Source organism: Geotrypetes seraphini, chromosome 8, assembly GCF_902459505.1.
Source record: "Geotrypetes seraphini chromosome 8, aGeoSer1.1, whole genome shotgun sequence".
Lineage (NCBI taxonomy): Eukaryota > Metazoa > Chordata > Amphibia > Gymnophiona > Dermophiidae > Geotrypetes > Geotrypetes seraphini.
The window spans coordinates 94,444,562-94,471,429 of record NC_047091.1 but is presented as its reverse complement, the minus strand read 5'-3'; the positions used below and the strand labels follow the sequence as shown (position 1 = coordinate 94,471,429).

The following is a 26,868-nucleotide window of genomic DNA, read 5'->3' as shown; positions in this document are numbered from 1 at the left end:
CACCTTAGTGGTGCTGGTGCTTATTCCACCAAGTAGAAGGCAAAACTATGTCTGCTAAGCCTCTAGTTCAGGGCTGCCCGAGTCCGGTCCTCGAGATCTACTGGCAGGCCAGGTTTTCAGGATATCCACAATGAACATGCAGGAGAGAGATTTGCATACCAAGAAGGCAGTTAATGCAAATCTCTCTCATGCATATTCATTGTGGATATCCTGAAAACCTGGTCTGCCAGTAGATCTCGAGGACTGGACTTGGGCAGCCTTGCTCTAGTTGTTTTCTTTACACAGGGCTTGCCTCTGATGAAGCCTCCTATCACGGCTTTTGCAGTGTACAGGGAACTGAATGTCATTTTAAATCAGCTGATGAAATTTTCCTTTGAACTACTACCTGTCACCTAAAGTACCATCAGTAGAGTGGTCCTCCACACTCATCTTAATTTGCTTTCTAAGGTAGAGTTGGCATTCTATCATAACCGATCAGTTATTCTCCCTTCATATTTTCTAAGACCTCTGTTCAAGTTGGCTGGAGACTATTTTATTTGGAACAACTATGAGAGCAAGAAGTCAAATCTCGTCAGATAACAACAAGCTTTTGTTTATTTTAACTGGAATAGCAATACAACAAATAACATACAATTGGAAAACATATGACAGGTTAAATTATAATTTTTGGTGGAATTCTGTGTGTCATATATACAAAATGGAGCTCACAATAGCAACGCAAAAAGGTTATATTAGTAAATTTCAGAAAGTCTGGGGACCGTTAACAGATTTTTGTAATGAATGATTAACTTTTCCCATGTTAAGGTATTTGATTAGGGGGGGAAAGGGTGGGTTTTACTTGTTATTATATAATACATGAGTATTTCAATAATTTCACAGTAAGGATGATTTTATGATTTATTGAATAGGGAGGGAGGGAGGGGGATGGATTATTAGAGTCAATAAGGATGATATAAATGTTAGATTTCTTTCATAATATTTAAAATATTATAGAATTTTAATTTGTAATGAAATGTTAAATTTGATGCTTATATGAGAGTTAATCAAGTGTGTATCTTTAAGTTTTAAATGAGTTTATTTGCTACACTTGTTGTAACATATGAAAATGAATAAAGAATTAAAAAAAAAAAAAAAGTTGGTTGGAGACTTGAACATCGAGGCCAGAAGAATTGCCAGAATGGATTCTCTTTCCCACATGATTGGGCTAGAGACTCCGTTCTGTGAATTCAAATAACAGACAAGGAAAAGCCATGTAAAAACGAATATGTTTATTGACAAAGCTCCCATAGCTTGGGAAGAGCAGGCCCTCAGAATTTCAGTGCTCTTCAAAGAGAGAAAACAAGGCAAACAGATTTATACCCTATGTGACATCATTTGTAATAATTATCATGCTTTAGAATACAATGGCACAGTTGATCACATGACTTCCTTTCCAAAAATGCCTTACGTCAATGTTAACATTAAAAGTCGATTCTGTTAAGTTTTTTTAAACCCAGCAGGTGGCAGTGTTTCACTTTTCTTCCTAAATCACCCTTGATCTTTGACCTCTCCATATTATCAATCATGTCAGTAAAAGCCCTTCTTCCTGCAGACACATCTTAACTTCTGTATGGCTTTCAAAACAGTATTGTATTTTCTAATACACCCAAATTCCTCAGAGAACCTTATCCCCATGGATTATGTGAAGAATGGTACATAAATATATGTCTCTTAAGAGTCACAAAATCAACCAAATCAACCTTCTGAACTTCCTAGCATTAGCTGAAATGTAGAATCAGCAATTTAGACAGCGAATGCCAATCTGTGAGCTAGCTAAATCTATTTATTACAAGTCCTCAAGGCTGAGTTTCCAATGCAATGTGCAGATACTGTATTTTAATTTATTCATTTAAGTTTGATTCATTCACAGTCTCAGTTTTAATATCATCGGTAACAACTGTCACACCTGTAAATTCCAGGCATCTTCAACACCTCATGCACCCAAAGCTGAAGGTGCATTGCAGTTTGGACTGCAAGAAGCCTTGGCCGCCTTTTTGGAGTGCACTAACGCCCAGAGAAATCCTGCCCAGCTTTATTTTTTACCTAAACAAGATGGGGGCTGTCATTGGAAACATACTCTTTCAAACTGGCTGGCAGACTACATTACTTTTTTAAATGCTCATCCTGAGCTTACTCTAGAGGGTTATGTCATAGCTCAGCTCATAATGTCAGAGCTATGGTTGTATTTGTAGTCCACTTGAGATCAGCTTCATAGAGGAAATTTACAGAGCTATGACATATTTATTTATTTAATTTGATTTCTATTCTGTTGTTCCCCAGGAGCTCAGAACAGGTGTTCCGCCACTTATTTCTGTCAAATGGGATGATCAGTGACACTCAGAAAAGCACACAGACAATATAAAGCATAAACAATAACACTTTATTATACTTATATATATAGATGAATATAAGAATAAAATAGCATCACCGTATCTCAGGCAAACACTCTTCCTTCACAATTGGGAATCCCTCAATAGATAGGCGAGTAGACACGGGAGACTACCCCTTTAGACATCTTTGGATTCTGTTCCTGGAGACATCTTGGATTCTCATGTTAGGAGCAGAATCCCGTCCTTTTAAAAGGGTGAAAGCTGTTGAGTTAAAAAAGCATAAACAGCTGGTCCTGCTATTACGATTAGTAAAACAGCTGGTGCTGGTCTTTTGTTCCTTGTTTTGACAACACCTAGGTCAAGGAGGTGTTGCAGAGACCGGCCCATCTGGCTTTATTGTCCTTTTGATGTTAATTGAGAGACACGCAGGCAAAAGGAAGTCAGGATGTCAGAGAAGCAGACTTTGATGTTATCAAGGAGGTGTTACAGAGCCCGGTTTCCCATCTGGCTTTACTGATGTGATTTGAGAGACACGCAGGCAAAAGGAAGTCAGGATGTTAGTTAAGCTGGGAGGTGTTGAAGAAATCAGCTTCCCATCCTTTTGATGAGGTTTGGGCAACTCCCAGGTCAAAAAGGTCAAGATAGCAGATACTTGTTGTGGAAACCTTTCATGTTGTCTTGGCAACACCCAGATCAGATAAGCAGACTTGAGGAGACATTACGTAGTATTTTGAATTTCAATTATCCCCTGGTCATAGGCATAACAACGGGTTACAGGTTTAACATATATAATTTCTGTACAAGTTTTTATTCTAACTTGATACATACTAGGGTCTAATATTAATATGCATAACATAAAGTTTACTGTTTACAATTTGCTATAGTTGTCCTTATGATGCAAGGTTTTCAATACATTATATCCTTGTCTGCACATTCATATCCCATTACTATTTGGAAGGGACTTCTGATGTGACAGTTAGTTTGTCCAAACAATCCTTCAGAAACCCTTTGAGGTCTAGAAACCAACTCCACACCCTAGGCCCATTTATTTTCTGTTCCAGACTACATACCTAACTACATCCCCCACCCTCCCAAAAAAAACCAAACAAAAAACCACAAAAAACAAAATAAAAGCTCTTGTTAGGTAGCTATTGCTTTTCATTAATTCTTGCCTGTTGCAAGGTTTTCTACATAATCCCTCACCCTCTTCTGTTTTGTTGAAGGCAGTTTGACCAGACAAATACAAAACTTCTTCCCACAAGGCTGCCCTGCTTTAGGCAGACTGTAGGGAAGTGCACTGGACCAGCAATAATTATGAAGGTAGGGAGAAATCCTCTGATCACAAATCCCCTCACAGCCCAGGAAAAAATAAGAAACTAAAAACACCAAAGGGCAATGGGGTGTAGAAGAAGAGGGCTTCCAAACTAGCAATGAAGTTGCATTCCTCCCAGGTCATGCCCATGTCCATGCCCATGCCCATCCTGTCACCAGAACTTCCCATGGCAGTCCTAGCAACTATCTTCTGAAGCTTACAGAAATCTCTCTTGAAATTGATGATGTACTTTGTGTGGGACACTTCAGCTCTCCTTAAATTTCCCAACGCATCCTTGCAGCCTGTCCCTCTAATGAGCACAGCCATGATGATAACCTCCCATAGAACATATGCAAGTGCATCCAACTTGGTGGTTACTTTCTTCTGTAGAGACTCTTGTGACCTCTGCAATCTCAATTTGAATTTGAAAAGGAAAATTTCAAAATGAATTCCCTAGCCTTGAACTTTATCCCTCCTGGACAACAATGATTGACTTGCCTCAAGATGTCTTCATCCACATTTAGATCCATCCAAAGCAATGGCAGATTCCCCCAATTCATTTTCAAACTCTTTGGCACCCAAAGTGCCTAGCAGTAGTTGTCACCCATCTGTGTAGGAGCAGATAAGATGCTATCCCCATCTGGATGATTGGCTAATATCTGATGATCTAATGACATTTTGTCCTTAAGACTCTGTAGGACTCCAGACATTAAGATATCTAGTCAACAAAGAATAACCCATGCTTGTTACCATGCAGTCAATACACTTTACAGGAGCACATATTGACACCAAAATAGGAAGAGCATTTTTGACAGACGTCCTCACTCTAATACCTAGCACAGTTGATTTTTGGGATATCCACAATGAATATACATGAGATGATTTGCATATACTTCCTCTGTGAGGTGCTGAAAAGTTCTCAGGCCAACCAAGAAGGGAATGATATGGAGCCATAAAACTTACAAGTTATTCCACATGTTCACCTCTAAGTTCAACACAAAAAAATACTCTGGTCATTGAAATACTGCTCAGCTGCTTCAATCACCTCCAAATCACTAGAAAATTGTCACCCTTTCAAACTCTTTTTAAGGTTTGGAAACAGAAAATAGATGGTGCAAGTTCTGGTGAGTAGGGTGGGATGGGCTATGCACTGAAACCCCAATTGTGTCAAACATCTATCGTTTTGCCAGCCTTGGGAGCAGTGCATTGTCTTGCAAAAAGAGAACTCCTTTCCACAGCTTCCCTCTCCTTTTTTCTTTCAGTGCCTCCTTTAATCGGCACAGCAAGTTACAGTAGTATTCTGCATTAACTGTTTGGCCCCTTGGAAGATAGTCAGTACAACACCTTCCTAATCCCAAAACACTGTGGCCATGACCTTTCCTGTTGACTTTTGGGTCTTGAATTTCCTTGGCCTTGGTGAACCTGAGTGCTGCCATCACATGGATTGTTGTTTTGTCTCAGGATCATAGTAGTGGAACCATGTTTCGTCAAAAGTAGCTAGTCATTCCAGCTCACTAAAAATGCTGCAAAATCAGCTTGGAAATGTCTGCTCGATGTTGTTTCTCATCAGCATTCAAACATTTGGACATCCATTTGGCTGCCAGCTTCTGCATACCCTGCTGCTCATGCATTATACACCCAACACATTCCCTGGATTACTGTAGTGTCTCATCAATTTTTTAGCTGATAATGACTGATCTGCCAAAATCAGGTCATGGACATAGTCAACAATTTCAGGAGTTGACACTGTTTGAAGCCTTTCAGACCTTGCCGCATCTTCGATTTCGATCAAAATCTCCATGCTGAAATTTTGCACACCTATTGGAGTATGATGGGCATTTGTCACTCAATTTTTGCATCATACATTCATGGATTTCCTTTGAAGTTTTCTTGTACAGGAATTGGAACTTCATGATGGCTCGGAGTTCCACACTTGAAAATTCCGCACTTTTCGATGACATGGTTCAATCAATGATCTGAAACAGTCAAAACATAGCACTACGATTCTGTAAATTGGCACTTTGCAAAATAAAATAGCACTCTCTTTAGCTACAGAAGCAAAATAACACTCAGAATTTAGGAAGTTGGTTGGGCTCAGAACTTCTCAGCACCCACTTTTATATGGCTCACAGGCAATGCTGGTGCAGTAAAACACAGAGCATAGTATGATTCAAGAAGAAAAGGACATTAGTCTATGGATTTGCCAGTAGGAAAGAATACACCTAGGTTTGTTTTAACACAACTGTTTTTTATATGGACTTTTATCTGCAAGACCTTGTTGGCATTTTGCAAGGAGTAGTGTGAACCCTTTCTCATAATATTTACAGTTACTTACAATAGATGACTAGTTTTGAAGTAGAGAGGGAATACAACATATGTTAGACTACTAGGATCAGTATATCTGTTTGGGGGGCTTGGACTGGCCAAATCCACCTTAAATGTTAATTGTTTTCCCCACTAGTATTCTTTTGTAAAGTTCCACTGGCATAGTGAAATTATTATAGGTAACTTGTCTTGTTTTCCTTTGCTTAAAGATCAGCATTGTGGAGCTGGAAAAGACCCAAAGACAGCAGGAGCTTATGCAGCTGAAGTCATGCATGCCATCAGAAGATGCACTGCCAGTGAACCTACGCAATAAAAGCCTTTTAAACCATGAACCCGACACAGATCACCGCAGGTTCCAGCTAGAGCTGGAATGCACCAAGTTCCCTGTGTCCCAAGTAAATGGCATGAGCCCAGAGCTCTCTATGAATGGTCATGCCACCTCATATGAAATCCATAGTGCTCTGAGCAGGTCCTCATCCAAGCAGAACACCCCTCAGTACTTGACATCTCATATGGACCAAGAAATTGTTCCCTGCACCCCAAACCACAACAGCAGACAGAAAGATAAGTCCTCCAGTTTGTCCTTGCCAGATTACACCCGGTTTTCTCCAGCTAAGATTGCCCTACGAAGGCACTTGAATCAGGATCATGCTATCAGTGGAAAAGCAACAGTGAATGAAGTACATCATAGGTAAGAGAGTCTTTTCAGCCTCATATAATACAAATTTAGATTTTTAACCTTCCAGATATATTCTCAAGGTGGCTTACATCAGGGCTCAACAAACTTTCTTAGGCTCTAGGAGCCAGACTTGTAATGAGCCAGAATATGCCCACCAACCCATAGCTCTCTGCCTCCCCCCCAGCATGCACATACCCATAGATCTGTCATTCACCACCCCATAAAATCTCTTGTGGCATGTACACCCCTACCCCCACCCCAGTAGCTTTCTCTCATTGAGGACTCCCTTCTCAAACTGAATTCTCATTACTGCTCTCCAACTTTATTTTCTTCTTCATCTGCACATACCTCCCCAACTCAGCACAGTGATGTCAGCTTTTACTCTCCTCCCCTTCCCTCCAGTAGCCCAAACACTCAGTGCATACTTCCCCTCCATCCCCAGCAACACTAAAGAAACATTCCCAAAGATGACATTGTCCAATTGATAAATAAAATATTTTTTCTACATTTGTAGTCTGAGCATTATATTTTAACATTTGATTTTTTTTTTTACATCTATTCTGCTTTTCTCTGTATTCCTGCCTTTTCAGGGTCTCCTGTCTGTTCAACATTTCTTCTCCCCATGTTTACCATCTATCTTCTCTCTGTGTATCTATTTGTCCTCTCTAACATCTCGTTCTTATCTCTCCTGTTCCTATCTTCCCCCCTATGTTTAGCATCTGATTTTTTAGTGTCTCTGTCCTCTGTGTCCCTATCCTTCCCTCTGTGATTAACAGTGCCTCTTGGTGTTTCTATCTGACTTCTTTTCCACTATTGCTCTGTGTCCTTGTCTCTATTCTAATTCTGTGCCCAGCATTTCTTGTCTGTGCCTTGTATCTCCCCTTTCTATTCCCTTCCACACTCCAGATCCAGCATCCCTTCCTCTCTCTCCTCCCTGACCACCTTATATTCTGGCATAACTCCTCTCCGTCTATTGGTCCAGCATCTCTCCTCTGTTCCAAACATCTAGTCTGTCTCATCCCTTACCAGTCTGATCTCTCTCTCTTGCCCCCCCCCCCCTTGTGTTCTCCTTCCCAGCAGGTCCAGCATATCTCCATGTCCCTCCGGAACATCTCTAATTCCCCCTCCACCTCAGTATCCATCATGCTCCATTTTCCTCCAGTCCTCCCAAGGTCTAGCACATCACTTTTCTCTCCCTATCCCTACCCACCCCTTCCTTTTCTCTCCTTTCCTACCAAGGGTCCAGTAATTTCTATCTCTTTCAAACCCCTTCCCACCCCAGGGTCCAGCAATCTCCATCTTTCCACCCAAGGTTACAGCAATGCTCATGCTAGGCTTTTCCCCCACTTTAGGGTCCAGCAATTTCCATGTCCCTCCAGCTCCTCCTTGGGTCCAACACATCTTCATGACCCTTCCCTCCACCCCAATTTCCATCTCCCTTTTCCTTCCTTCCTTCCTCCCGTCCATGTCCAACCAGTGTCTCTATCCCTCCCACCTGACCTAAACTTGCTTGATTACTAGCAGTGATTAAGCCATGTTGCACTTTCATGTCTGGGCCTTCCCTCTGCTGGGTTACGCCTGTGTGGAAGCAGGAAGTTACCTCACAGAGAGACCCAGCAGAAGGAAGACCCTGATGCACCATAGCAATGTATCTTAATCAGTGCCGGCAGTCTGACAAATTTAGAGGACCCCTGGTGAAAGGGGGCGTATGAGTTTGGGAGAAAAAAACACGCTAGACTCCAGGGTGGTCATAGGGCAGGAAGATGAGGGAGAGACTCGCTGCCTGGACAGGCTGCCTAGGCAGGAGGAGGACAGGAGATGAGGGAGAGACAAACCCAGGCGCCAGGTCTGATTTTTTTTAATTTTTTTTTTTTAGGGGCCATGGCAACCTAGCATCTGGGGTTTGTTGAGCTCTGGCTTGCAGTATTAGTAATTTAGATATTCAGGCATGTTCCACTATTTCAATATTGAGTTTGTCTACATTTAAGAAAGAATGATGGTGGTTCACCTGCCCTATGTTTTCTTCCACTCTGTTTTCTAGTTATATTTTATGTGTTATGACAGTTACTCCTGGTGGAGTTCTGTGCAACTGCACAATGCAGAATTTGCACAGTATTCCCCAGGTACCCAGAATGCCTGTGTTCTGCGCAGAATCTCTGCTGTGGCCCAGAAGCGCATTGACAGTCCCTCTCTGTGGCCCAAAATCGCATTGTCAGTCCCTCTCTGCAGCTCAGAATCACATCAGCACTGCCTCTCTGTGGCCCAAATTGCTGCCATGACATCCTCGGGCACCCTGCATTCCCGCCCTTGAAGATGTCATTCCCTTTTTCTTCAGGCAGGACCATTGTGGAGGGAAGACTGCAGACTCAGCTGCAGGTTCCCAATTGAAATCATCACTGAGATACCCCAAATGCTGGATTGGGGGACAGGGGAGAGAGTGCTGGCTAGGGATGATAAGGGAGAGAGTGCTGGTTGGGGATAATACGGGAGAGAGTGCTGGCTGGGTATGATAAGGGAGAGAGTGCTGGATGGGGATGATAGGGGAGAGAGAGTGGGAGATGTAGGCTTGGGGGGATAGGGGTAAGAGAGTGAGAGATGAAGGCTGGGGGGATAGGGGTAAGAGAGTGAGAGATGAAGGCTGGGGGGACAGGGGTAAGAGAGTGAGAGATGAAGGCTAGGGAGGACAGTGGTGAGAGAGAGATGAAGGCTGGGGGAACAGTAGTGAGATTGAGAGATGAAGGCTGGGGAGGACAGTGGTGTGTGTGAGAGAGAGAGAGATGAAGGCTTGGGAGGCACAAGGGTGAGAGATGTTGTCTGATGGGACAGGGGTAAGAAAGATACCAGATGCTAGGATCCACCTTGGCGATTAACACCCAAGAAAAGGATCTGGGTGTCAATGAAACTTTCCACCCAATGGGCGGCGGTGGCCAATAAAGCAAACAGGATGCTAGGAATTAACGCATCTGTGTTTAGTTTTTCACTAGCATGTCACATTTTTGTGATGAGGCTCATTATATATAATTATAAACGTTAATTGGGCGATATATCATGCGTTTATAGGATAAACATAGAAGGAGGGTTAACAACAATTGTCTTTGTTTTTTTTATACTGCTGACATTATTTACGGTGATTAATATCAGTCTTTATCATGCCATTGCACTAATCATCCAAAATCATTTCCAACTTTTAAGCTACTTATCTTTTAGCTGAAATGACCCGGGAGAAGATGACCCGACATGTTTCGCACAAACGTGCTTTATCAAGGGTCTCCTGTGGCCGCTTCTGTGATCCGACTCACTACTGATTTAAAGAGCTCCTGTATCACTCCATGGTGCAACCTTACCTGGAGTATTGCGTTCAATTCTGGTCTCCTTATCTCAAGAAAGATATAGCAGCACTAGAAAAGGTTCAAAGAAGAGTGACCAAGATGATAAGAGGGTTGGAACTCCCCTTGTATGAGGAAAGACTAAAACTGTTAGGGCTCTTCAGCTTGGGAAAGAGACGGCTGATGGGAGATAGGATTGAAGTCTACAAAATCATGAGTGGAGTAGAACAGGTACAAGTAGATCGATTTTTTTTTTTTTTTTTTTTAACTCTGTCAAAAATTACAAAGATTAGGGGACACTCGATGAAGTTACAGGGAAATACTTTTAAAACCAATAGGAGGAAATATTTTTTCACTAAAAGAATAGTTAAGCTTTGGAACGCATTGCCAGTTACTATGGTAAGAGCGGATAGCGTAGCTGGTTTTAAGAAAGGTTTGGACAATTACCTGGAGGAAAAGTCCATAGTCCGTTATTGAGAAAGACATGGGGGAAGCCACTGCTTGCCCTGGATCAGTAGCATGAAATATTGCTACTCCTTGGGTTTTGGCCAGCTACTAGGGACCTGGATTGGCCACCGTAAGAACGGGCTACTGGGCTTGATGGACCATTGGTCTGACCCAGTAAAGCTATTCTTATGTTCTTTTGCACGGCAGGGGTGAGAAAGATGCTGGCTCAGAAAGGATAGAGAGAAGACAGAGTGTGAACTAGGGATGAATGGGGAGAAAGATGCTGGCTCATGGGGATAGGAGTAGATAGCATGAGATGCTGGCTGGGGGTGTTGGGGAGGGGAGAGATTCTGGCTTGTGAGGGGATAGGGGAGAAGGATGAGTGAAAGATGCAGACTTGATGGGGTAGGGGAGAGAGGCTGGATCAGGGGTAGAAGATCCTGCACACCGAGAGACACAGAAGCATAGAGAAGAGATCCTACATGGGGACTGAACATGGAGACAGGGACACTAAAACAATGCTGGACACAGACAGACATGGAGAAGAATGCTTGATGGGGAGAAAGCATTGAAACAGAGACATTGCTCGAAAAGGGATGATTCTGACAGAGGGATGATTGATGCAGGGGAATGGAGAGGGTCACAGAGAGGAGAGGCTCAGGATAGGACAGGGGGATGGATGCTAGAAAGGACAGATTGGAACAAATGTAAAATGGCCAGGTTATCCTGGGAACACAGTTAACGGGGAAAAAAAAACCCCAACAATGAAGAAAAGCAGCATAACGGACTCTGGGACCTATGTGAAGGAAAAAATAAACTGCTCAGACCACAAAAGGTATAAAAAAGTTTTTTATTCTGAAGTTATCGAAATATTGTTGGCTTTCAGAAATGTTTTTCAACAGCATAAAGACAAAATGAAGTACTAATGAAAACAAACTAGTCAGACTTCACTAAGCTGAACTTTTACAAAGGTGTGCTGCTAGAAGAAAGTCACAAAGCAAGAAAACCTAGTAGGCTCTGTTTTCTCTAGTATGATTTAATGAAAATACTGAATTGTACTGAAATTCTGGATCATAATAAGAAAAATATTGCTTAAGTGTTGTCAAATAAACCTGCAAATTTTGTGCACATAATTTTGAATTTTTTTGCGCAGAATTCTGTCAGGAGTAGGTAGTGCACATTTAACCAGGTGGATTTTTAGAACTACCACAATGAATATATTTGAGAAAAATTTGCATATAAGAGAGACCCATTATAAGGTATGCAGATTTATCTAATGCATATTCATTTGGTAATCCTGAAACCTGACGGGCACAGGGTTGAGAAGTACTGTATTATCCCAGGACAAGCAGGCAGCATATTCTCCACGTGTGGGTGACGTCATCTACGGAGCCCCGATCGGACACTTTCGCAAGCAAACTTGCTTGAAGATCTTCAAGCTTGTGAGAGTACCGCACATGCGCGGGTGCTTTTCCATTCGAGCTAGGGGGCGCGTCTCCTCCTCGTGGCCTCAGTTCTTCGTTTTCCGTGGAGCCAGAAGCCCAGTTCCTCTGCTCTGCGAGATCGGAGTGCTCTTGCACCGCGGCTTACTTCGTTTTTTTATTTTCAGGTGAGTCGCTGTGCGGCGCGTTTTTCAACTTTAATAAAAATAAATAAATAAAAAATAAAACTTTTTTCTCCGACTTCCATCGTTGACCTGGGGCTCCGGGTCCGACCTGGCCAGTGAGCCTTGCAGGCCTATGTCCTGGCCGGTCTCTGGTTTCAAAGAGTGCACTCAGTGCAGTCGGGTGATCTCCATCACCGACTCCCACCGTTGGTGCATCGAGTGCCTCGGGGCCGACCATCGTTTGGACTGCTGCCCGCGTTGTGCTACCCTTCAACCGCGGGCGCTTCGGAGGAAAAGGGCCAGGATCCTCAAATTGTTTGGAAGCATGGATCCTGCTCCGGGCCCGGCCTCGAAGGCCTCGACTTCATCGAAGTCACCCTCGTCTGTAAAACCTTCGACTGCTTCGGCGAAACCTGTGGCTTCGGGTAAGTCTCCTCTTCCTTCCTCAGGTTCCCTAGCGAAGAAGCCTGCACTGGGGCCTCAGGGGGGTGCAGCAGTCTATGCCCCATCCAGACCTCCTTCAAAGCGTGCCTCCACTCAAAGGGAATACTCTTCCTCGAGGTCGCCCTTGGAGCGCACTGCTGCACCTCCTCGACCTGATCCGATGGTCTCAGTGCCAATGTTCGGTCCTGCCAGCTTGCCCCGGCTTCGACCTCGAACCCGGCTTGCCAACCTGAGCGCCCACTCAATGTCCCTTGCGGGCGGTCTCAACGGGTTTCCTCGAGCAGTTCATCCCCTACTACTTCGAGGCCCAGGTTTCCGCCCTTTGTACCTCATTCGAAGCAGGTCTCTAAGTCTGCTCCTTCTTCAAGGCTTCCACCCTCGAAGAGGTCGAGAGACTCGCCTCCTCGGGGCAGATCCCCTGCCCCGCATTCCTCGAGGCATTTCGGAGAGCTGTCCCCGGGTCAGGGTGGTTCAGGGTCGCAGACTCCTCCCTCGAGGCCCTCGGGGAAGTTGGTTTCCCCTTTGGTTCCTCATACCCTGGGCTCTTCCCAAAGTGGGGGTCGCCGCGGGGGCTTCTCTGCCTCTCCGCGCCCTCAGAGCAGAACGTCTTCTCTGTCCTTCTCTCGGGACTCGGACATGCCTGCTCTTTATTCCTGGGAAGCATCCCCGTCCTTTTCGGTGGCTCAACGTTCCGGATCCTCCTCGCCTCATGAGACCCCCCTTCTTCATCTCGGACTTCCTCTTTTGCTAGATTTGACTCGGATATGGGTCGGGCTCTCCAGTTGGATCTCCAGTCTGAATCTCAATACACCAAGGAATACCTGGAAGAGTTGGAGCTGCCTCATCCCCCTAAGGAGTCCTTGCAGCTTCCTCTGAATCCAGTTCTCAAACAGACTTTCCTCCGTAATCTGGAAGCGCCTTATGCCATCCCGGCCATCCCTTCCAAGATAGAGTCTCGATACCGTACGGTACCGTGTAAGGGTTTCGGGAAGTTGCAGCTCTCCCATCAGTCCCTGGTGGTCGAGTCCTCTCTCAAGAAGTCCAACCCCTCCAGGGTCTATGCTGCTGTCTCTCCGGGCAGGGAGGGCCGTACGATGGACAAGTTCGGTCACCGCCTGTATCAAAACTCGATGATGGCAATTTTACGTTTACTTCCTACCTCAAGCACTGCCTGAAGGATCTGCAGTCTTTCCTTCCTGATGTCCCCTCCCGCCGTCAGCAGGCGTTCGCTCGCCTTTTGGAGACGTTGTCCAGTCTCCGTCTCTACATGCTGCAGGCTGCATATGATGCCTTTGAGCTGTCGTCCCAGGTCACAGCCTTTGTGGTGGTGATGCGTCGCTTGGCTTGGCTGCATCTGGTGGACATGGACCCCAATTTGCAGGATCGCTTGGCAAATCTTCCCTGTGTGGGGAACGAGCTCTTCGATGACTCGATCGAAGCGGCTACGAAACGTCTCTCGGAACACGAGAGATCCTTTGCCTCTCTGGTGCGTCCTAAGGCGAAAGCCCCTCCTGCTTGGCAGTATAAGCTTCCTCCACGGCGCTATCCGCAGAAGTCCACTCCTCCTCTTTCTTATTCGCCACCTCAGTGCCCTCAGCAGCAGCATCCGGCTAAGTCTCGGCCGCCTGCAGCGGCGAAGCCGACGCCGTCTTTTTGACAATTACGGGCTAGACACCCTGGTGTCCTACGCCCAGGAGCCGTTCCCATTTCCCATCAGGAGTTGACTTAGTCTTTTTTACCATCAGTGAGAGATGCTGACGACCGACGCTTGGGTCCTCTCCATAATTCGAGAGGGGTACTCTTTTCGCGTTCAGAATGCGCCTCCAGCCCAGTTGTTCCGGGAGTTTCCCTCCGACACGGGCACATCTTCCCCTCCTGCTTCAGGAGGCCTGGGCTCTTCTCCGCCTTCGGGCGGTCGAGGAGGTTCCAGAGCATCAACGGGACTCGGGGTTCTACTCCTGTTTTTTTCTGGTCCCCAAGAAAACCGGGGGCTTGCGTCTCATTCTTGACCTTCGGGCTCTCAACAAATGCCTGGACAAGGAGAAATTTCGCATGCTCACTCTTCCGACGTTGTATCCCCTCATGGACGAGGGGGATTGGCTTTGCTCCCTGTCTGAAAGAGGCCTATACGGACATCCCGATTCATCTGGCCTCTCACCCATACTTGAGATTTCGGGTGGGGGATTTCCATCTGCAGTACCGTGTTCTCCCCTTCGGCCTTGCGCCTTCACCGAGGGTGTTCACGAAGTGTCTGGTGGTGGTGGCCGCGGCCCTGCGGACGCAGGAGCTTCAGGTTTTCCCGTACCTGGACGACTGGCTAATCAAGGCATCGTCTCGTTCAGAGGTTATCTTAGCGATCCAACGAGGCAGGAATGAACGTAGACGCAGCGTATCCAATACCACCCCAATGAACTGGAGAGATTGGGATGGACACATATGGGATTTCGGAAAGTTATCTCAAATCCCAGACGCTGTAGAAAGAGCATCTGGGATTTGAGATAACTTTCCGAAATCCCATATGTGTCCATCCCAATCTCTCCAGTTCATCGGGATGGTATTGGATACGCTGCGTCTCCGTTCATTCCTGCCTCATCCTCATCAGGATTCCATCATCTGCCTTTGTCGGCAGGTCTTCCTCCTTTCGATGGCCTCCACCGTGCATGTGATGCCTTTTGCCAGACTTCACCTTCGCGTTCCGCAGTGGACCCTGGCCTCGCAGTGGTGTCAGGATCGTGATACGGTCACCGCCAGGATCGCGATGACTCCTTCCTTGAAGCGATCTCTCCGCTGGTGGATGAGCTGTTCCAATCTTTCCAGAGGTTTTCTGTTTCACACTCCTCCGGCGCAGAAGATCTTGACGACCGACTCGTCCGCCTACACATGGGGAGCTCACCTTGACGGCCTCCGGATGCAGGGGCCTTGGTCCAGCAGGGAGCGGCGCTGTCTTTTGGAGCTTCGAGCCATTTTCAACGCTCTCGAGACCTTTCTTCACCTGCTTCACGACCAGGTGGCCATGTATTATGTCAACAAGCAGAGGGGTACAGGATCCCTGTCTCTTTGCCAGGAAGCTCTCAAGATTTGGGAATGGGCGATCTGCCACAACATCTTTCTCAGAGCGGTCTACATTCAGGGTCAGCGGAACTGCCTGGCCGATGGGATCATTCGTCTGCTGAAACCTCACGAATGGTCTCAAGTTCGCGGATTCTGCGACAGGTGTTCGATCGGTGGGGGACTCCACAGGTAGATCTGTTTGCTTCTCCCCTGAACCACAAGCTGCCTCAAAACTACTCCAGGATTTATTCCCCACGCCGTCTCGAGTCGGATGCGTTCCTCCAGGACTGGGCGGGCCTGTTTCTCTATGTATTCCCGCCTTTTCCTCTGATTCTGAAGACTCTAGTCATGCTCAAGTCTGTGCATGCCACCATGATTCTCATAGCTGCCCTGGCAGCCCTGGTTCTCCCTGCTTCTTTAACTAAGTGCCAGGGAGCCTCTCCTTCTTCCGGTTTTTCCTTCTCTGCTTTCTCAGTCGGGGTTCTCTTCTGCATCCCAACCAGCGGTCCCTGCATTTGACGGCTTGGTTTCTCAGCACCTGACCGCCTCTCTCAATCTGTTCAGGAGGTTCTCGAGGCGTCTAGGAAGCGGTCCACTCAGCAGTGTTATTCTCAGAAGTGGACCCGTTTTCCTCTTGGTGTTCTTCGCTGAGCCTGGAGCCACAGTGCCTCCTTGCCTTCTGTGCTAGATTATCTGTTGCACTTGTCCCGGTCTGGTCTCAAATCCACTTCTATTCGAGTCCACCTGAGTGCCATCGCGGCTTTTCATCGGCCGCTGGAGGGGAAACCGCTTTCGGTTCATCCGGTAGTTTCCCGGTTTATGAAGGGCCTTTTCAATGTTCATCCTCCCCTCAAACCTCCTCCTGTGGTTTGGGATCTCAATGTTGTCCTTGCCCAGTTGATGAAGCCTCCTTTTGAACCTATCGATTGGGCTCATCTGAAGTATCTTACTTGGAAAGTGGTCTTCCTTATTGTGCTCACGTCTGCCCGCAGGGTCAGTGAGCTACAGCTTTGGTTGCGGACCCGCCTTTCACCGTCTTTCATCATGATAAGGTGGTTCTCGCACCTATCCTAGGTTCTTGCCTAAGGTGGTTTCGGATTTTCATCTCAACCAATCCATTGTTCTTCCTGTGTTTTTTCCTAAGCCCCATTCTCATCCTGGAGAGGTGGCTCTTCACACTCTTGACTGTAAGAGGGTGTTGGCTTTTTATTTGCAACGCACTCAGACTCATCAGACTGCTCCTCAACTCTTCATATCTTTTGATCCGAATCGGTTAGGGCGTCTCATGTCCAATCGCATCTTATCCAACCGCATCTTATCCAACTGGTTAGCTGCTTGTATTTCTTTCTGCTATGCTTAGGCTGGTCTCCCGCTGCAGGGTTGGGTCACGGGGCATAAAGTCAGAGCGATGGCGGCGTCTGTTGCTTTCCTCGGTCCATGTCTATTGTGGAAATCTGCACTACTGTCTGGACACTTTCTCCAGGTGAGACGGCCAGTTTGGCCAGTCTGTGTTGCGTAATCTGTTTTCCTGAATTGCCAACTTCCCTCCTCCCTTTCTGGTAAGCTTTGAGGTCACCCACATGTGGAGAATATGCGCCTGCTTGTCCTGGGCTAAAGCACAGTTACTTAACGTGTGTTATCCAGGGACAGGAGGCAGATATTCTCACAACCCACCCACCTCCCCGGGGTTGGCTTCTTTGCTAGCTATCTGAACTGAGGCCACGAGGAGGAGACGCGCCCCCTAGTTCGAATGGGAAGGCACCTGCGCATGCGCGGTACTTTCACAAGTTTGAAGATCTTCAAGCAAGTTTGCTTGCAAGAGTGTCCAATCGGGGCTCCATAGATGACGTCACCCACATGTGGAGAATATCTGCCTGCTGTCCCTGGATAACACCTGTTACAGTAAGTAACTGTGCTTTTTGGCTTGAGCATGCGAGTAAGCCCTGTTTAGGCAGGTCTAGTGAGGTCCATAAGGAGGTGCAAATGAGTTATTGGCAGTTAGTGGAAAGCTATAAAGATATGCTCTTGTGAGCGCCATATAAGGTGGTCATCATGTAAGACATCTACAGCTAATAGATGGTTTAAAGAGGCAGAAAGAACAGATGTTCCCCCATCTCCAAAAATCCCTTTTCTGAATTTTTTGGCTTTTAATATTGCTCTCCCAGGCCTTTTTGGCGCAAAATCACAACTGTAGCGGCCATCTTGGATTTTTCAATCTCTCTCAATCTGCCTCAATAACATCTCAACTAACTGTAGGGGTAACAGAGCCCACTATGAAGTAGGAGGGAATCAGATTCTGGAGTGGATTCCTTCTGCAAGGCTCACAAGCACTGGGATATAATTCACTTGTCCAGAATGACACACCTATATACTAGAAAATATATTAGCAAGGTAAGAACCAGTCTGTACGGCTAGGGGTGTCATTGCAGGAGTGGATGGCTCAGGGCCACTGGTTACCCTCACTGAGAAAATGGTCAATCAACAGATTGGAACATAGAGACATTTGTCTAGCCCTGCAGGCATTGGGGGACAATCCTGGAAAGCCAGTCAGTCAGGGTCTTCTCAGACAGTGCCACAGTGGTGGCTTATGTCAGCAGACAGGGAGGCACTAAGAGTTGGGAAGTCCTGAATTTCTTTGGTTGTGGGACTTAGCTCATAATGAGTCCAGAATTCGGTAGGGTTTATAGTACCGCGACTGGTTATTGTTTTCGTGTTGTCGCTTTTGAGTTTAGGTTGTGTGCTCTGTTTTTGCCAGCGTAGGCTGACCTTGCCGATATAGTGATCTGACCAGATGTATTTATCCCAGGATCCTATAGTCTCTTGAGCCATTTCCTGTGATCGATCTACACAGGGCAAGAGCGTGGGAAGATCGCTCCTGCCCCGAAAACCCGCTATACCACCTGGTAAGGTTTAAGGGGGGGCTTACAGGGCTTAAAATAGCCCAAAAAATGAAAGTAATTTTTTTTTTGTTTAAAACCGCGAATAAGCGAATCCGTAGATACGGAATTCGCGAATACAGAGAGGGAAGTGTACTGCGCTGTACATTTTGACATTTAATAGACGGTCCCTGCTCAGAAGAGCTTACAATCTATTTTGGACAGCCAGACATGATATATAGAGTTGGGGGTGCAGAACCCAAGGTGAGAAAAGTTAGGAGTTGAATGCACTTTCGAAGAGGTGGGTTTTTAACTGGGCCATGAACACTGCCAGAGATGAAGGCATCTTGTTCCAAGCCTATAGAGCAGCAAGGTAGAAAGGACAGAGTCTGGAGTTGGCAGAGGAAGAGAAGGGCACAAATAGAAGGGACTTACCAGTTGAGCGGAGCTCAGTGGCGGGGGAGGGGGAGATAAGTGAAGAGAGATAGTGAGGGGCAGCTGAGTGAGTGCATTTGTAGATCAGTAAGAGGAGTTTGAATCATATTCGGAAACGGATGGGAAACCAATGAAGTGACTTTAGAAGAGGTGTAACATAAGTACAGCGACTCTCATGGAATATGAATAGTGTAGCTGAATTTTGAATGGATTGGAGGGGATCAAGATGGCTAAGTGGAAGGCCTGAGAGTAGCAAGTTGCAGTGCAAGGTGATGAGGGCATGGTTAAGGGTAGTCTGCTAAGAGAGGAAAGGTCGGATTTTCTGAAAGGCCAAAACATGGACCATGTAGGGTCCCACCGAACCTTTGGTACCTTAACACCGTCAGCCGGCTGCTGTATTGCTCTACATTGTGGACTGATTTAAGATACATACATATAGGTGGTGATAACTTCCAAAAAAATCACCTATTAGAGACTATTTGCACCTGTTAGAGATTATTTGACACCATTGATAACTGTTGTTTTATATACATACTAGTGTTTTAGCCCGTTACATTTGTTACAGTAACGGGTGCTAGAATAGCCCCACCTATACCCTGACCCCACCCTTGCCCAGCCTCTACCATGCCCGGATCCTGCATCCCACTGATCCCAGTCCCATCACCTCACCTTTCACCATTTACTTAGTCCTCTGTACCCTTTTGACCCTCATAGATTCTCCACTGCATTTATCACCAAACAAAGCCTTTCTCTCCATGTGAGTCTGGCCTCCTGGACCCCATTAATTACCTGAGGCAGCAGCAGCAGTCCTGATGTACCAACCCCTCCTCCCTCAGTGCCCCAAAGCAGCAGCGGTCCTACCATTTCCATCTCTCCCTTTCACACCCTCTACCATCTCTCTGTCTTTCCTATCCCCCCGTACTTCCCCAAGGCCATCGCGCTCTCTCTCCTGCCCCCTCCATCCTCCCTGAAGTCTATCTCTCCCTATCCCCTATCATCTCTCCCTGTCCCCCTTGTAGCCCCTCTGTCCTTCTCATTCATATCTCTCTCTCTCTCTCTCTCTCTCTCTCTCCTTTCCTCACTTGAGTCCAACATCTATCCCTTCTCCCACTTCATCTCCCGAATCCAGCACATCCTGCCTCTGCAGAGCTCTCGCAGCTCCTTCTCGTCCTCCTCCAGCCAGGCTTCAGCCATCAACAGCTCATTGGAGACACGGGCGGGGCAGAAAGGTGGCCGCACGCCAGACCCCCGATCCTGCAGGGAATGAGCGGCACATCTGCACTCCCCCCATTTTCTCACTCTACCATTTCCATCTCTCCCTTTCACACCCTCTACCATCTCTTTCTGACCCTGTTTCACCCCTTTTACCATCTTTCCCTTTCCTGTCCCCTCCGTCGAGGGAGCGAGATTTTGCTTCCAGTCCTACCATTTCCATCTCTCCCTTTCACACTCTCTCACCTCTTTTGCCATCTTTCCCTTTCCTGACGCTGTGTCTTCTCTCCACGTCAGCCCTGCTTCCCTGCTGGGCGGTTCTACTCTACCGCGCATGCGGCGGCAAGGAGGAACGGAGTTTCAAGTGTGCATGCATGCTAAGGGTTTAATTATGATTGATTTGTTTTGTCATCATAATAAATCTGTTATTTTATTACTAAACCTGGTAACATCCAGCTCATCTAATCCACCCTTGCTAGCATTTTTATGCAGGTGGTTTGTTTATTGCCCCTCCTTTTTCATGGTGGATTACTGGGTTGTTTTTTTTTGTTGTTGTGTTTAAAGACAGAGATTCCAGACCACAAAGGGGGGAGGAGGGAAAGGAAGGAGGGGAGAGAGTGCCAAACTGTGGGAAGGAGAGTATAAATATCCCAGACCATAGGAGGGGGAAAGGGAGAAGACAGATGTCAGGCCACAGGAGGAGGAGATGTTATATAGGGAAGGAGGGGAAGGGGAGAGAGTGGGAAGACCTGGTACACAGGGATGGGAGGGATGGGGAAGGGAAGAGAAATGGAAAAAATGCTGTTTTATGGATAGATGGGAATAGGGGAGAAGAGAGCAGGATGAGATGGCACATATGGATGGTGGGGAAGGGCAGAGAGAAGGAGGAGAATAGTGCGCATGGATAGATGGGAAGAAAAGACTGAAAAAGTAGATAGATCTGAGGAGGAAGCAGAAAAATAGAAGAAAGTTGAATATTAAAAGTTAATGCCAAAGATGGATGTAGCCTTTTTATCCAGCAGTAGAATTAACTAATTGCAAAATAACTGCTAGTTACATCGACTCAATCACTAGACCGTCTTCAATACAAACTTTGTTTGAAGGACACTTATAGTATTAAGCTTTATACAGCTATCGTAGAGCACTCAGAAGCAGCAAGGTAACGGGAAAAATTTCACCCGATTTCACTCATTCAGCCACAAGCTTCTTCTCATCAGCTCTAAGTTCATACTATCTTTTTTTTTTTTTTTAATAAATTTCAACATAATTATCAAGCATAACTTGTACAGAAAGAAATTAAGCCTAGAACAACCTATCACATTCCAATAAAATTGGATGTTAAACAATTGAATCATAATAGGAAATAAAATTTCATTGGCTTAACTTTACTCGTCCTCAAATTGGATCCAAAATTTACAGAATTAGCGAGAAAATAAGAAATAAACTTAAATAATCACTGCTTGAAACGGAAAGCAAAATGCATATCTTTCTAACGAGCTTAAGATTTTCCTTTATCCAACCGGGATTTTAGACAGGAAAGTAGTTAATTGAAAAGGTTAAAGAAAACATACTTATTCATTTGGTGATGGACAATATACTTGCAGGGATGTCTCAAGTAAAAAGTAGCCCCTAAAGCTAACACTCCTGGCTTAAGTAGAAGAAATTTACACCTACGCTTCTGCGTCTCGCGTGACATATTGGGGAACATCTGTATTTTGTGTCCAAGAAATTATTTCTGCTTATTTTTAAAGAATGGGTTCAAAATCCATGCCTTATCTGGTTGGAGAGCTACAGATAATAATGTTCCTGGGGTCGCAATTTCTTTGTCCGATGTCTCAAGTAACACTGAGACATCCAGTACCTCTTGACCAATAGACCTCTGTTGTTGACTTTGACCACCAGAAGGCAAGTAATACACTTGAAAAAGTGGAGGTAAAAGTTCATCTGAATTTCCTGAAACTATCTCTTGATCATTTCCCTTGGATTCACCAAAGTGACGTTAGGGAAATTACAGTATTTTCACGTAGATAACGCGCACCCGTGTAAAACGCGCACATGGGTATAGTGCGCGGGAAACCGAAATATATGTAAAAAAATTTTGTATACCGCGCACAGCCGTATACCGCGCATGCTGCCCGACTCTCCCGTCACCGCCCGACTCTCCTTTCGCCCGCCCCGACTCTCCTCTGGAGACCCCGACTCTCCTTTCGCCTGCCCCGACTCTCCTCTCCCCCTTGAAGTCCTGTCCCCACCCTGAAAGCCTGATGCCCCCCCCCCCCCGATGTCCGATTCACCTCCCCGCAGGACCGCTTGCACCCCCACCCCGAAGGACCGCTCGCACGCACTCCCACCCGCACCCCCACCCTGAAGGACCGCTCGCACCCCCCACAGCCTCCCGCCCCCCCCCCCCCCCATCATGTAGAAGCTCCTACCGGTGTCCTGCTGCCTCCTCTTGGCGGTCCTGGCCCTTCTGTGAGCCCTGCGCCTGCGCTGCTTCCTCTTCCGGCGGTCCCGCCCTTTCTCTGACGTCAAGCCCTCTTGCCCCAGCCAACCGCGGCACCCCTGACACGATCGGGGCAAGAGGGAGCCCAAGCCCTCTTGCCCCGCCGACTCTCCAACTCCCCGACAATATCGGGCCAGGAGGGAGCCCAAGCCCTCCTGGCTCTGGCGACCCCCCCCCCCCCCTGCTAGTTGTTCAGGCCAGGAGGGAGCCCAAGTCCTCCTGGCCCTGGCGACCCCCCCCCCCCCCCCGCTAGTTGTTCGGGCCAGGAGGGAGCCCAAACCCTCCTGGCCACGGTGACCCCCTACCCCCACCCCGCACTACATTACGGGCAGGAGGGATCCCAGGCCCTCCTGCCCTCGACGCAAACCCCCCTCCCCCCAACGACCGCCCCCCCCCAAAGAACCTCCGACCACCCCCCAGATGACCTGCGACCCCCCTTGCTGACCCCCACCCCCCTTTCCCGTACCTTTGTGTAGTTGGCTGGACAGACGGGAGCCAAACCCGCCTGTCCGGCAGGCAGCCAACAACGGAATGAGGCCGGATTGGCCCATCCGTCCCAAAGCTTCGCCTACTCGTGGGGCCTAAGGTGCCTGGGCCAATCAGAATAGGCCCGGGAGCCTTAGGTCCCTCCTGGGGGAGGGGCCTTGGGCACATGGTCGGGTTGGGCTCCCTTTTGCCCCGATCGAGTCGGGGGGGCAAGAGGGCTTGAGCTCCCTCTTGCCCCGATCGTGTCGGGGGTGCCGCGGTTGGCTGGGGCAAGAGGGCTTGAGCTCCCTCTTGCCCCGATTGTGTCGGGGAGTCGGCGGGGCAAGAGGGCTTGATGTCAGAGAAAGGGCGGGACCGCCGGAAGAAGCAGCGCAGGCGCAAGGCTCACAGAAGGGCCAGGACCGCCAAGAGGAAGCAACAGGACACCAGTAGGAGCTTCTACATGATGGGGGGGGGGGTCGGGAGGCTGTGGAGGTGCGAGCGGTCCTTCAGGGTGGGGGTGCGGGTGGGAGTGCGTGCGAGCGGTCCTTCGGGGTGGGGGTGCAGGTGCGTGTGCGCGGTCCTTCGGGGTGGGGTGCGAGCAGTCCTGCGTGGGGGTGAATCGGACGTCGGGGGGGGGGGAACTATGTAAAAAAATTTTGTACAACGTACTCACGCGTATAATGTGCAAGGTTATGCACGGTTTGTAAAAACCGTGTATAACGCGTGCATTATATGCGTGAAAATACGGTAATCAGTCTTAAGTTATTACTCCGTGCTGTATTCTCCAACATTTCAACTTTCCTCCTAAGGTTAACGTTATCTTTAATTATTGTCTCTTGAATCTGTTTGGAGGAAAATAAATCTTGTTCAACTTTCTGAATGGTGGATTTAGAGTCACTTAGTTCCGTTTTAACTTCTTTCAATTCTTTTGTATGTTTAATCAGTTTCCCTTCTATATACTGAACATGTGGGTTTATGGCTTTACCAAAATTAGCCACCAAATCCCAAAGTGCCTCTAGAGCAGCGGTCTCAAACACGCGGGCCGCGGGCCAGGTGCTATTTTGCGGTCCGCGGTCTGGACGCGATGATCAACTGTAAAGCGGCGGCAGCTCCTCGCGCATTTCTCTTCCCCCTTCCCTTGTGGAGCAGCAGCGTGTCTGGCCGGCTCAAGTCGATCGATCCATACAAAGCCGCGGGTGGCGGCTCCTTGCGCTATCCACTCCTGCATCGGAAGCCTCTCCGACGTCACAACATCAGAGAGGCTTCTGACGCAGGCGCGGATCTCGCAAGGAGCCACCACCCGCGGCTTTGAACGGAGCGATCGATTGGGAGCCAGCCAGACACGCTGCTGCTACACAAGGAAGGGAACCGAAGGGGAGGGGAAAGAGAAATGCTCTGTTGCATATGGAAAGGAGGACCCTAGGGAAATGCTGCTGCTGCTGCACAGGGAAAGGGAGGGAAGGGGGAAGAGAAATGCCTCTACTGCACAGGAAAGAGGGGGAGGGAAATGCTGCTTCTGCTGCTGCTGCACCCAATTGGGGAAAAAGAGGGAAGGAAGGAGAAGGAAGACAAGGGAGAGGAGAGGAACAAGAGATGCCAAGTTCATGAGAGGGAGAGAAGGAAAGGAGATATCAGACCATAGAGGGGGAGGGAGAGATGCCAGGGCAAGGGGGGAGGGAAGGAGACAGATGCAAGACCAGGGAAAAGGAAAGAAGGAGGGAGGGAGAAAAGGAAGGAAAGAGATGTCAGACCATGGAAATAGGGATGGAAGAAGAGAGAGATAGAAGGAAAGGTAAGACATGGAAACATAGATTTTGAAAAGAAAGCAGAAAAATTGAATATTAAGTTAATGCCAAAGATGGATGCAAATAATTTTCCTTATGAGATGGCGGGGATGTTACTAGTGAAAACTAGAAGAAGTCAGAAATTGCTTTGATAAATAATATATGAACTGACTTCGCATTCAACACAAACCTGTCTATGAAGTGTAATCAATATGTTTTAAGTTGCTCAGAAATGTGAAACTCAACAAGGGGGGAACGCACCCCCCTAGAATGGGAACAGAGTTTACTTCCCAGTCATTGCAACTGTTTCTGTAGAAATCACACTTCAAGCCAGGATGTTAGTTAATAAAAAATTGTTACAATCCTTGAAATGATATAAAGTATAGGATTTTCTCCTTTCTTCTTATCCTTGTTTTATGCTTGTCAGAACATCACTTAAGCATGATTAATAGAATCATAACTTAGCTCAAATGAGGGGTTTGGGGTCCCGACGCGGCCCCGTTTTGTGTCCTTCGTCAGGAGACCCACTCACGATTGCTGGAAAACTGGCTGTAGTCTTTTAAACTTCAGTTATGTTAAAGTTAGTGATACGACAACATTTCTGCAATACAAAAATCATTTACAACATCAGGTGTGAGTAAAAATCCATAACCACACCTCGATGAAAAGTATTACTTTTTAAGGCTAAACTAGAGGAGGGAATGCACAAAATACATACCAAAACTGAAAAGCTCTCACACCACAAAGTGTATTCAAACTGCCAGAAAGGACACAGCAGTACACTCCTGATTTAAATAGAGAGAAGGGGGAGGGATTTGATAAGAACATAAGAACATAAGCAGTGCCTCCGCTGGGTCAGACCATAGGTCCATCCTGCCCAGCAGTCCGCTCCCGCGGCGGCCCAAACAGGTCACGACCTGTCTAACTCACCAGAAGGGGCCCCCATGCCTCCTTGGTTTCCTAATTGAGTCCTATCTTCCTATCAAAGTCCTAGCCCTCCGGTCTTGCACCTGCACGACCTGGTTGGGTTTCTACATTTATTTTCTGGTTAGCTTTCTCAGTATCCCATGATCCCTTTATCCCTCAGGAATCCATCCAGTCTCTGTTTGAATCCCTGTACCGTACTCTGCCTGATCACTTCCTCCGGTAGCGCATTCCAAGTGTCCACGACCCTCTGGGTGAAAAAAAACTTCCTTGCATTCGTTTTGAACCTATCTCCCTTCAGTTTCTCCGAATGCCCCCTCGTACCTGTTGTCCCCTTCAGCCTGAAGAATCTGTCCCTATCCACCCTCTCTATGCCCCTCATGATCTTGAAGGTCTCTATCATATCACCCCTGAGCCTCCTTTTTTTCAGAGAGAAGAGCCCCAGCCTATCCAACCTCTCAGCATATGGGTAGTGTTCCAGCCCTCTTACTAGTTTCGTTGCTCTCCTTTGGACTCTCTCAAGTACCTCCATGTCTTTCTTGAGGTACGGCGACCAATATTGAACGCAGTATTCCAGATGCGGACGCACCATCGCTCGATACAGTGGCATGATGACTTCCCGCGTCCTGGTAATTATGCCCCTCTTTATGATGCCCAGCATTCTGTTGGCTTTTTTTGAGGCCGCTGCGCACTGTGCAGATGGCTTCAGTGATGCATCCACCAGCACACCAAAGTCTCTCTCAAGATTGCTTTCTCCCAACAATGCCCCCCCCAATTTGTAGTTGAACAACGGGTTCTTTTTCCCTATATGCATAACCTTGCATTTTTCCACATTAAAGCGCATTTGCCATTTGTTTGCCCAGTCTTCCAGCTTGTCTAGGTCCCTTTGCAGGTCCTCACACTCCTCCCTGGAGCTAACTCTACTGCACAGTTTGGTATCGTCTGCAAATTTTATAACCTCGCACTTTGCCTCCTTTTCCAGGTCATTGATAAATATGTTGAAGAGTAACGGCCCCAGCACCGATCCCTGCGGCACACCGCTCGTGACTCCCCGCCAGTCAGAGTATTGTCCCTTTACTCCGACCCTCTGCAGTCTACCCGACAACC

General features: G+C 47.2%; 1 protein-coding gene across 3 annotated transcripts in view; it reads left to right on the top strand.

Moving 5' to 3' along the window:
- Positions 1-26,868, top strand: part of DOT1L (DOT1 like histone lysine methyltransferase) — a 604,393-nt gene that overhangs the window by 456,488 nt on the left and 121,037 nt on the right. For all 3 annotated transcript variants that reach the window (XM_033954025.1, XM_033954026.1, XM_033954024.1), the window contains exon 20: positions 6,216-6,697. In XM_033954025.1, coding sequence (XP_033809916.1) covers positions 6,216-6,697 — 482 coding nt within the window. The remainder of the gene's footprint in view (positions 1-6,215; positions 6,698-26,868) is intronic.